The sequence below is a fragment of the Girardinichthys multiradiatus genome, chromosome Y (genome assembly GCF_021462225.1).
Source record: "Girardinichthys multiradiatus isolate DD_20200921_A chromosome Y, DD_fGirMul_XY1, whole genome shotgun sequence".
Taxonomy (NCBI): Eukaryota; Metazoa; Chordata; class Actinopteri; order Cyprinodontiformes; family Goodeidae; genus Girardinichthys; species Girardinichthys multiradiatus.
Genome location: NC_061818.1, coordinates 14462413 through 14475077, shown reverse-complemented (window position 1 = coordinate 14475077; position 12665 = coordinate 14462413). Strand labels below are relative to the sequence as shown.

The 12665-nt window shown below is 37.3% G+C and overlaps 1 protein-coding gene and 1 non-coding gene across 2 annotated transcripts; one reads left to right on the top strand and one right to left on the bottom strand.

The window, feature by feature from the left end:
- Positions 1-154, bottom strand: LOC124865074. Its single transcript, XR_007037439.1, has one exon. It is a non-coding gene; the product is annotated as a U12 minor spliceosomal RNA (small nuclear RNA).
- Positions 155-623: 469 nt separating this feature from the next.
- On the top strand, positions 624-8125 carry LOC124863851 (polymerase delta-interacting protein 3-like). Its single transcript, XM_047358375.1, has 10 exons — positions 624-706; positions 1553-1653; positions 1739-2166; positions 2258-2302; positions 2380-2457; positions 2551-2772; positions 4251-4328; positions 4453-4582; positions 6289-6355; positions 7130-8125. Exons 1-10 carry the CDS (start codon positions 639-641, stop codon positions 7350-7352), a joined length of 1440 nt encoding a protein of 479 aa, XP_047214331.1. The 5' UTR covers positions 624-638; the 3' UTR covers positions 7353-8125.
- The last annotated feature ends 4540 nt before the right edge of the window (positions 8126-12665 follow it).

The window sequence follows — 12665 nt, the reverse complement described above, 5'->3', positions numbered from 1 at the left end:
GGGGAAGGTCCTGGTCCAGCGAGGCATCTCGCAAAGTAAGCGAGTCACCTCTACAGGCAGACCTATGCCCTTTCAAAAATTCCTCTCGTATAGTTGACGAGGATACGGGCGTCACCCCGCATCGTTATTTTCCTTACTCATCAGTTTAAGGCATAACAATAGAGCGTCGATCAGCAGCTATAGACATCTTGCCATAGCATTCTCAGTTAGGGTGCAGCATGAAAGCGAAACACTGGTAAACAATTACATTTATACTAATATCTCAAATATACTAAGGAATATTGTTTTAAAACAATGTACACAAATAGACGTAAATCGTTTTAGTTGGCCGACTTTTATATGTATTTATCAAACAAGGGGCGCAAAGCCTCATGGGTAATCCCAATTTTTGTGGACCTCTTCAAGAGTAACCAATAACAGATTATTCAGTAGTAAGAGGGCTGCTTTTAAAAGTTAACGGTGTGCTATTCTTAATTTTCAGGTCTGTGATAGTAAAATGTCTAAAACTGTAAAGTATAAACAAAACGATATTGTTTCCACAGAAACTCATTTTGTCCTTTTTGGTCTAAAGCGGTGTCCATAATGATAGTGAAAATATTCTGTGACGCGCACGCGCAGTGGTTGCAGTGTATGAGAAAATGGCAGACGTCTCGTTGGATGAAGTTATACGGCGGCGCGGAATTAACCTTAAAGCTCCAGCTAAACGGTACGTAAAATGTAGTTAAGGTGTAAATACTTTAAATGAGGAATCTATAAAGCCTTTTTGTGGGAATTTTGAAAGAATAACAATAAAATAGAGCTGCTGTTTGTTCGTTGTTACGTGTGGCAGCAACAGAATGCTAAACATTAAGCTAAGTAGCAACCATTAGCAAGAGGCCTCTAGAAACGAACCCTTTAAGTTGAAAAAAACACGAATAATTCCAATGCATAATACCTAATTGTTTTGGTGGGGCATTAAAAGCCCATGCTTGCAGTATAAGATCGTGTTTGCTTGTTGTCTTGTTTGTACCGCCCTATTTCGATTTGCTCCGCTAATATTTATTTTTTAAATTTTGTTTCTGCTACCAGTTCTTGAAGAAATGTGGTTGCTACAGGCCCTGCTCCAGCCTATATGTGTATGCGAGCTATATTAACATCAACCAGTGTTGTGCCAAAAAGTAACAAAGTGATGGCCAAAACTGATCCCGCACCGGTTGCTGGTTAAAATTCGGCCAATCAAACAATATTAAGACTAAAATCACAAATTTGGTCTGTGAAGGTTTTTATTACAGGTTTGTCTCCCTTTGACTTAAAAATACAAATAAAAAAACAACACGGGTTTAAGGTTAGGGACAAAATAGAGAAAAACAATTATGATACATCACAATACTATAGCAGATCATTTAACCCATGTTGTCTCTTTTCTTTCTTTTACATGATCAAGGGCAGTTAAGAGTCGCTCCAACTGGAATAATCTATCTATCTATGGGATTTTGCCATGTAGATGTGAGGGACTCTCTATTTTCATGTGAGAGTTATGCTGTTTTATTTATAGATTGTTTGTTTGCTTTAGGCCCATGTTTGGACGGGTTGGAGGAGGGGACAGTAAAAACTTTGATGCCAGGCAAAAAATTGGGATCAATGATGCAAGACAACGCCTGGGAGGAGGAACAGGTAAGGTTTGTTATTAAACAAGGATGTAAACAGTTGAAGGATTAAAATCATTTTAGCCATCAACTTCTTTTCTATCTCTCATCAGGTTTTCAAGTGAAGGATGCCAGAGAGAAGTTAGTTCAAAAAGATGCTCGGTTCAAAATCCGTGGCAGGGGAGGGGCAGGAGGTGTGCAGGATGCTCGGCAGATGATTAACTCACGCAAACAGGGGCAAAGTCAGTTTGGCACCCCTGCACAGACCACACTAAAGGCAGCGATAACGCAACAACTGCAAGGCAAGACGCCAGTGCCACAGATACAGATACAAACCAACAGTAATCTTGCCAGTGCGAATACTAGGCAGTTTACCACTAATGTACAAGGACTGAATGCCAGAGTCAGCACAACACCACAGCTGAGCAATAATGTACGAGTAATGGATGCTCGCGATAGGCTGAGCCTTAAGAGGAGTATTGGAGGAACACAGACGCAAGCAGCTGCTGAACCACCTCTAAAAATAACAAAGACCATCCAGGTAAGGGTGCAGAAAGTTTTTTGTTTTTTTTTATCTCGAACTGTAAAAGTAGACGAAAAAGCAGTTTTAAAATGACTGACTCACTTTTCAGCAACGGCCAGCTGGGATCTTAAGTGGAATTCGTGGAATGACGCAGGTAGATATGTTTTCATTTTCATTTTGTTTTATCTTCAGTGCAAAACGTGCTGCTTAATAAATGATCGTTTCTCTCAGCCTGCCTTAAATGACCTCGGCAGCATCCCCAGCAAACAAATAAAGATCACAACTGACAACAATATGGGACAGTCCCGGGTAAGACGATCTTATAAATACCCAAATGTTTGAAGCATTACTCAAACTGTGTCTGGTTTCCACATAAAATAAAATAAAAAATGCTTCATACAGACTGGCCCCGTAGGCTCCATGTTCTCCATGACAGCCCCCATCACTAAGGTGGTAAAAAATGATGCCTACACGGCCCCACGGCCTCCAGTCCCGGTGGCGCCCACCCGGCCCAACACCAGCACGGCTGCTGCCCGTTCCTCTGCTGCAGCTTTGCAGCCGGTGTCCAGGACTCTGCAGCAGAGCACAGCAGAAACCAGCACTGCAACGCCTACTCCTCCTCTGGTACATACTCAAGCTTGCATCTATAAACAACCGTGTTTTCTTTTCGCATCTTCATCCTCTGGCTTATCTTCACTAAATGAATGTGGCGACTATGTTAGTGTTTGAGTTTCTTTTGTGAGGGGAAAAATCTATAATGATTAAGAATTCTTAAAGAAAAAAACATCAATATTTACATTTGTTGTATCAGATGAGTTGTTTGAGACATAGATTGTTTTTGTGTGGAAACCTAAAAAAGCTTGACTTAGCCAGCAATGTTGAGTTTTTTTCTGTTACAAACAGGAATCCCTGCAAGTCCAGCTAGATCATCATGGTTTTAGTTTTATACTTTCTTAAGAAGAGCTCCATAAAACATATTTTTAAATATCATGGGTGAAAAGAAACACCTAAACAACATTTATATGTTGGGAGACAGACATCTCACGTGTTATTAAATTATATCAATCAATTAGATAACTTTTCACCCGACACTTGAACTTTGATCTTGATGGAGATTTATATTCACCAAATATCAGCGTATTTCTGTCGTATACGTATATTTTTTTCTTGAAAGAATAATTGGGATTCTTAGCAGAAGAAACTTACATAGAAGCTACATGTTCTAAATTAGTGGGCTGGTATGAGAGTCAAAGTATCACCTTGTGTAAAGATATTACAATTTCATGGTTTTAGGGTATTTACATCAAAAATTCAAAAACAGAAATATATATCATCAAATTGCTTGTATTTAAATCAGAAACGCAACAATCATTCTTACTCCTGCTGATATAATGCAACACTGATTATTACAGTTCTAATCATTTGGACCATACTATTTATTTGGATTTTGATACATGATATGGAATACAGTGAACACCTGTAGTAGTTTTCAAGAACAGAATGCTGTCATTTTTTATGCTTTGCTCTTTCTAGAGTAACACAAGTGAATTAAACTTATATTAGCTGTTGGTCTCCTCTGGTTGCTCGTGCAGTTTACTGTTTAATAGCCAAACTGCTTTTTAATTTGTAGTAGCAACAGATAGGGGAGGGCAACATGCATTTGGAGAAAACTGACATTTTTTCTGGCAACTCATTAAAAGACTTCAAGCCCCAGGAGCTCTGATCAGAACATTTTATGTAAAGATTTAAAAATCTTAACTTTCATGCCTTAATGGTTATCAAACCTGCCTATTCTAGAAGGTTTTCAATGATCTGAAAACCGTTTAGAATAGGAAGTTAAGATTTTACCCCAGAGTCAACCCCCAGGTTGACAAGGATACTTCATATTTACCATCGTAGTTTCTATTATCTCCAGGTGGCGTTTTAAGGTTAGCTGACCAAGGCTGAATCAATACAAACCCCCAAAAACAGCTTTGTTTACTTTGCTTCACAGTGCAGCTCTCTGTTAAAGTCGCATAACTGTAAATGTAAAGCTAGGAAGTATGTATGTGGCAGGTCAATAATTAGGTTTCATTACTGACACGGAACAACTTTCTTTTTAGCTGACTTTTAGCCCATTGGAGGGAACTAAAATAACCGTGACCAACCTTCATTCCCGGGTTACTGAGGAGGACATATTGGTGAGTCGATCATTCTGCTTGTCTTTGACTCTCATCTCTTCTGTTTGCTAGTTTGTGACATGTTTAGTGCTGTAGAACGGCAGTGACTAAAGCGGGTGTGGTTGTGCTGCCTGTTTGTCCAAAGGAACTGTTCTGTGTGTGCGGTGCTTTGAAGCGAGCGCGCCTGGTAAAGGTGGGCGTAGCTGAGGTAGTGTTTGTCCGTAAAGAGGATGCTGTCAGTGCATACAGGAGGTACAACAATCGCTGCTTGGACGGTGAGTGCCACTGGCTAGAACACACATGCCCTATGAGTTGTTGGTTCTAGAACTACAGGTCCTTCTCAAAATATTAGCATATTGTGATAAAGTTCATTATTTTCTATAATGTAATGATGAAAATTTAACATTCATATATTTTAGATTCATTGCACACTAACTGAAATATTTCAGGTCTTTTATTGTCTTAATACGGATGATTTTGGCATACAGCTCATGAAAACCCAAAATTCCTATCTCACAAAATTAGCATATCATTAAAAGGGTCTCTAAACGAGCTATGAACCTAATCATCTGAATCAACAAGTTAACTCTAAACACCTGCAAAAGATTCCTGAGGCCTTTAAAACTCCCAGCCTGGTTCATCACTCAAAATCCCAATCATGGGTAAGACTGCCGACCTGACTGCTGTCCAGAAGGCCACTATTGACACCCTCAAGCAAGAGGGTAAGACACAGAAAGAAATTTCTGAACGAATAGGCTGTTCCCAGAGTGCTGTATCAAGGCACCTCAGTGGGAAGTCTGTGGGAAGGAAAAAGTGTGGCAGAAAACGCTGCACAACGAGAAGAGGTGACCGGACCCTGAGGAAGATTGTGGAGAAGGGCCGATTCCAGACCTTGGGGGACCTGCGGAAGCAGTGGACTGAGTCTGGAGTAGAAACATCCAGAGCCACCGTGCACAGGCGTGTGCAGGAAATGGGCTACAGGTGCCACATTCCCCAGACCTGGGCTACAGAGAAGCAGCACTGGACTGTTGCTCAGTGGTCCAAAGTACTTTTTTCGGATGAAAGCAAATTCTGCATGTCATTCGGAAATCAAGGTGCCAGAGTCTGGAGGAAGACTGGGGAGAAGGAAATGCCAAAATGCCAGAAGTCCAGTGTCAAGTACCCACAGTCAGTGATGGTCTGGGTGCCGTGTCAGCTGCTGGTGTTGGTCCACTGTGTTTTATCAAGGGCAGGGTCAATGCAGCTAGCTATCAGGAGATTATGGAGCACTTCATGCATCTGCTGAAAAGCTTTATGGAGATGAAGATTTCATTTTTCAGCACGACCTGGCACCTGCTCACAGTGACAAAACCACTGGTAAATGGTTTACTGACCATGGTATCACTGTGCTCAATTGGCCTGCCAACTCTCCTGACCTGAACCCCATAGAGAATCTGTGGGATATTGTGAAGAGAACATTGAGAGACTCAAGACCCAACACTCTGGATGAGCTAAAGGCCGCTATCGAAGCATCCTGGGCCTCCATAAGACCTCAGCAGTGCCACAGGCTGATTGCCTCCATGCCACGCCGCATTGAAGCAGTCATTTCTGCCAAAGGATTCCCGACCAAGTATTGAGTGCATAACTACATGATTATTTGAAGGTTGACGTTTTTTGTATTAAAAACACTTTTCTTTTATTGGTCGGATGAAATATGCTAATTTTGTGAGATAGGAATTTTGGGTTTTCATGAGCTGTATGCCAAAATCATCCATATTAAGACAATAAAAGACCTGAAATATTTCAGTTAGTGTGCAATGAATCTAAAATATATGAATGTTAAATTTTCATCATGACATTATGGAAAATAATGAACTTTATCACAATATGCTAATATTTTGAGAAGGACCTGTACTTTAGCTAGGATGTTTCTTCTGGGTAATCTGCTGTATTTTTGTTTTAAGAATCACAGTTTCCCTCATCTTTTCTTGACCCCTGCCAGGCCAACCCATGAAGTGTAACCTTCATATTCAGGGAAACGTCATCACTTCTGATCAGCCGATTCTACTGTGAGTTCATCTCCTTTATTAGAATTCATCTTCCTCTGCATTCAGTTTCTAGTTTTGTGTTTTTGTGAACTCCAGTTTATCTGTAAACTGGAAGATGGTCAAATTTAGGGCTGCAACTAACAATCAATTTGCTAATCTGACAATTTTTTTGATTGACCGATTAATAATCGGATTGCAAAAGGTGTTTAATATAAGATGTTTTACAGGTTTTGTATCGGGTGAAGCTAAAACGTTGCAACTTGAGGAGTTCTGGATAGGACATATTTACAGACAAAGAAGTTGGCAATTATTCAATTGCTAAATTAGTAGATGATTATTTCAATAATCGATTAATCGCAGTTGGTAGCACTGTTGCCTTGCAGCAAGAAGGTTCTGGGTTCGATTCCAGGCCGGGGGTCTTTCTGCATGGAGTTTGCATGTTCTCCCATGCATGCGTGGGTTCTCACTGGGTACTCCGGCTTCCTCCCACAGTCCAAAGACATGCCTGTTAGGTTAATTGGTCTCTCTAAATTTCCCTTAGGTGTATGAATGAATGTGTGCGTGGTTGTTTGTGTGTTGCCCTGCGATGGAATGGCGATCTGTCCAGGGTGTACTCTGCCTCTCGCCCATAGACTGCTGGAGTTAGGCACCAGCTTCCCCGCAACCCGCTATGGAATAAGCGGTAGAAAATGACTGACTGATTAATCCAATTAATTTTTTTAGCCATAGATGAATTTAAGAAAACCCAAAACTGTATTGTGTATGAAGAGACCAGTTAGTTTTGTTCTCCTACAGGAGACTCAGTGACACCCCTGGAGCAGGCAGCAGCAGCACCACGAAGAAATACGGTCTGCCTCCTTCTCTGTCCCGTCCCAGCGGTCAACGAGCCTCCTCTCAGCCCACTCCTGAAGTGGACCCTCAGACCATTCTCAAAGCTCTGTTCAAGTCCACCACACAGTCCACCTCCACTACCGAGGCCGCCAGCTCACAGACCACCGCTCTCCGCATCAAGATATAAAGCTGATATCTGAAAGGAATCTGCTGCCGTTAGAACGTCCTCAGTGTTCACATTAAAGCTGTGGTTCTCACTAATGGCAAGCAGCCCATATTCTCTAATGAAACTGATTTTTTTACGCATTTCATTGAGATGATTACTTGGAACGGGAGGTTAATAGATGATCCAATCCAATGTTAATTGGACCGGATGAAGAAATGTTGATATTTTAAATCGGCATAAAGAGGGGTTGTAGGAAGTGTTCTTTTATAAAATTTGGTTTATTTTTACTCTACAGTTATCTGCAATTTTCCAAAAGAGGGATTTAAAGGAAAAATTGACAGACTATTTGAAAACGGAAGTTATTCTGAAGAATCAACACCTTTTTAAAGATGTGCGCACATATGGATGTGTTTAGTCATTAGAACCTCTGTCAGAGTTCAGCCTATGTGAACAGGATCTTGCATTTTTTCTTTAGCATTTTCCCCGCACTTTGGGACTTGTTAAATCCAAGTACTAGTTTTGCTTGTAAAAACATGTTAAACGTGAGCAGGAAGAGACCAGTACCTTGCTTTCATTGGATTTCCAGTTTGTGTGGGATTCAGTGCTCTGTAAAGAATTCCTCATGCTTGTTTAGTTTTAGAGGAGAAGGAAGATAATTTGTTGTAGGACACTTTACATTCTATTTGTGTCGAACAACTGTAAACTACTTTTAGGTTGCTTTCTCGGTTTGTCAGTGGGGGTTGTCAGATCTGTTTGTGAATTGTTGCCATTAAATATTCAGCTTTGTAGATCTAGTTTAAGTTGTAACATTGTTTTCTGCCAATATGATCATAAATAATTAAACATCCACTCTGAGAAGAGAAATCACAAACATTTTCCAAAAACCCAGAAAGAGGTTTCAACTTGTGGAGCAATGTTCTATCAAACATGAGAGTTTCTAAGTACGTTTAAATCTTTAACCAAGTGTCACAAAGAAATTCTGATGCTAGAAACACTTCTCACAAACGTCAACGATACTTGGAACATGATCAAACATTGTACGCATTCAACATTTTATACCCCACTGAAACATGGTGTGGAAAACATACATGCATCAAGTCTGTCAGCAGTTTTATTTTTTAATATACAGCTGTGACATTACTTTTCTGCTTGATCCTTTCGTTATGCTCCCTGACATAATGAATTAGGTGATGTCATCACTATACCATATCCACAATGTTCATACAGTAAGAAAACAGTAACACCATTTGAACTTTCTTCCCTGATAAGTTTTGTTACATCGCTTAGAAACAGCTGAAAAATAAATGTGTAAACCACTGAAATCAAAGGCAAGTTAATTCCAAAGCATGTCTTATAAAACCGCATATACGTTTATTTAGGAATTGTTTTGTAATATTTCTACACTTTCAAACAATTCAAGTTATAAACAGAAGACCAATATATCTGAGCACTCTGGGTAATATTTCATCTAAAGACTTTATTGATTATATAGTTTAAAGAAATAGTTTATGTAAAGAATTGTGTCAAATACCCATGCATGTGCCTATGGTGTATCAGGAAGTTCAAACTAAAAAAAAAAAAAAAAAATAGAAATGTTATACTTTAAATAAAGAAGCAACGTTTTGTGTTAAACTGAATATCTTTATTGCTATTTACATACAGTTATTGGGGAAAGGTGTTCATAGATGAAGTCCCACGCCAATAATATCTTTTATAATTTATAGGAAGGCGGTTTAACAGGTAATTTGTGTTAACTATTTATAGTTACATTTTCAGTAGCAGAGAGGATCTGGCAAGTTTTAATGGGCAGAACCCATAAACTCACTGAATACATGATCCTTACAAATAAGGCTCCATTTAGGTATAAGATTTAGTGCCAATTATGTTGTGACAATGCTTCAGTGTCACAAAATATTCCTGTTATTTTTGTAGTGGAACTTTACTAACGGTGACCACATATAATTATAATTTAACAAAAAAAACCCATCAGTTCAAGCTGTAGAGCGGAGCGCGAAACTTCGATCTGAAAACGTTGGTCTACTTAGAACCCCACAGTGGTAGAAATTATTTACTTTTGGAAGTGGCAGTAAAAGGCATAAACTGGTATGTGAATGGTTCAGAATGGACACACAGGAGGACAATATGGACTTTGATGAATGGACGCCAGTAAGTAGAGGGAGAGGATGCGGAAGAGGTAAAGCAGAAGAAGGGAAATTGTTAGACAGCCAAAGGAGTAAAAGAGAGCTGGAAGAAAACAGTTCTGAAGAAGAGAGAGTAGTTAGGAGGAAAATTGGAAGGGAAGAATGTAAAATAATATTAAAGATAAAAAATGAAGAAGAAAAAGAGAACTTGAGTCCTATTTCACTATCTAGAGAAATAAAAAAAAAGATAGGAGATGTTGAAATGGTGAAGGTCTTGAGAGATGGAAATATACTGGTGTTGTGTAAAACCGAAGAACCAAGAAGAAAGGCTTTACAAGTTGAAAACATTTGCAAGAAAAGGGTGACAGAGAGGAAGATTATAGGAGAAGATAAAATCATTCGGGGGTAATTTATGGCATTCCTCTGGAGGAAGATATAGACAAGTTAAAAAAAAGCATTGTTGGTGCAAAGATAAAAAATCTCAAAAGACTGACAAAAAATGTAAATGGATAAAGAGTAGGAAGCCTGTCAATTTTAATAGACTTTGAAGAAAAGGTGTTGCCACAAAATGTTAAAATAGGATATCTGAGTTTTTCTGTGAGGCCTTTCATTCCTCCACCACTAAGATGTTTTAAATGTCAGAGATATGGTCATATAGCAGCTGTCTGCAAAGGAAAACAAAGATGTCCAAAGTGTGGAGAAGATCACAGAATTGAAGATTGTGGGGAAGAAGTGCAGGAAAAATGTTGCAATTGTGGAGGGAAACATAGAGTTACATTCGGGGGATGTGAGGTAAGGAAGAAAGCAAAAGAAATTCAACAAATTAAGATAACTAAAAACATAAGCTATGCTGAAGCAGTCAAAAATGTACAGAAAGAAAGATCAAGGGATGAAGGTCTAATTAGGATTCCAGATTATCAACAAAGAAAAGTAGAATCAGAGGAAAATGTTACAATGTCTGGAAAAACTGATATTATTCATAGCTTATGTCATTAACTGCACTGAACAGGCTAAACACAAAACAGAAAAGATTAAAATAATAGTCAGAGGAGCAGAAAAGTTCTTAGGGTTTAAAGAAGGATCTTGGGAAAACATTCATAAAAAGTTGGAAACAGATGGGAGGCAAGGAGGAACCCAGCTGATAGAAATATATGATAATATTACAGTGCAATGAAAGAAGCTTAATAGCTAATGGACAGGAATTTAAAGGGTATATAGATGGAATTGAAGAAAAACCAGAAATTATATGTATACAGGAGACGTGGTTAAAACCAAACCTAGATTTTGTGTTTAAAGGGTATAATAGTATCAGAAGGGATAGACAAGAAGGAAGTGGAGGAGGATGTGGAATATTTATAAAAGAAGGGATACAATATCAGATATTAGGAAAAGGTAAAAATTTAGAATACATAGTAGTTGAAATTTACAATAAAAAAGAAAAATGTAAGATAATAAATTTTTATAATCCATGTAAAATATTATCATTTGAGTTGATGGATGAATTAATGGGATACTTAGAAGGAAAAGTAGTCTGGTGTGGAGATTTTAATGCTAACAGCACATTATGGGGAAAATGTAATGATAAAAATGGACAAGTTATTGAAGAAATAATGGAAATAAAAAATTTGGTATGTATAAATGATGGAAGAGGAACAAGAATTAATGTAAAAAACAGTTACAGAATCTGTGATTGATTTAACAATAGTATCAAATTGTTTAGCCAATAACTGTGAGTGGGACATTGACAAAGATACAACAGTAGGTAGTGATCATTACCCCATTAAAATCATAACAGGAATATTAATAAATAACAGGAATACAGGATTATATAAAAGATGGAACTTTAATAAGGCTGATTGGAAAAAATTTAAATATTTAAGTCAAAAGAAATTGGAAGAAATAGATGAGTCAATTGATATAAATAGTTTAAATATAAATATCTGTAAAAAAAATCTTACAGGCTGCAGAAGAATCAATAAAAAAAGGAGGAAGAAAGAACGATAAAAAAATTGTGCCATGGTGGACAAAAGATTGTAGTGAAGTAATAAAATTAAGAAATAAAGCATTAAAGTGTTAAAAAGTAACCCAATTTATCAGAATCTAATTGAGTACAAAAGAAAGCAGGCAAAGGTAAGAAAGATCATTAAACATGCAAAAAGAGAATATTGGAGAAACTTTTGTAATTCCGTAGGGAGAGAAACAAAAACTGATCAAACGATTAAAAGAATGAATGGTATTAGAAAAGAATATGGATATCCTATATTAAAAATAAATAATACAACTATAACGGAAGATAAAGAAAAAGCAGAAATATTAGTTAAAACATTTAGTAAAATTCATAGTTCAAATAATATTAGTGAAGAGGGAAAGAAAAGTAGGGAAATCACAAAGATGAAATATAAAGATTTAATGCGAAATAATGTAGATACAAATAAATTAATAAATAAACCATTTACACAAGGAGAATTGAACTTTGTTACCAGGAAAACAAAAAATACATCACCTGGAAAAGATCAAATGTATTATACGATGATAGAACATCTTAATGACAAAGCAAAAGACAAAATATTATAATTATACAATAAAGTCTGGGAGGAGGGAGAGCTGCCACAGAGCTGGAAGGAAGCAATAATTATTCCAATAACTAAACCAGGAAAAGATGAAAACCAGAAAATTATAGACCGATCGCATTAACATCAAATATTTGTAAAATAATGGAAAAAAAGATTAATAATAGATTAACATATTATTTAAATATTAATGGATATATATCTAGAAATCAAAATGGGTTTAGAAAAGGGAGAAGCACAAATGACTCTGCATTATGTTTAGAATATGAAATTAGGAGAGCACAAATAAACAAAGAAAATGTAGTAGCTGTATTTTTTGATATAGAAAAAGCTTATGACATGATGTGGGTTGAAGGATTATTAATTAAATTAAATAAAATGGGTATTACTGGAAAAATGTTTAACTGGATTAAAGATTTTTTATCAAAAAGAACAATACAAGTAAGAATTGGTCAAGAATTGTCAGGTAAATATATAATAGATAATGGTACTCCTCAAGGAAGTATTATAAGTCCGTTATTGTTTTCTATAATGATAAATGATGTATTTAAAAATATTGGTAAGGAAGTCGGTTGTTCACTATTTGCAGATGATGGAGCTATATGGAAAAGGGGTCGTAATAT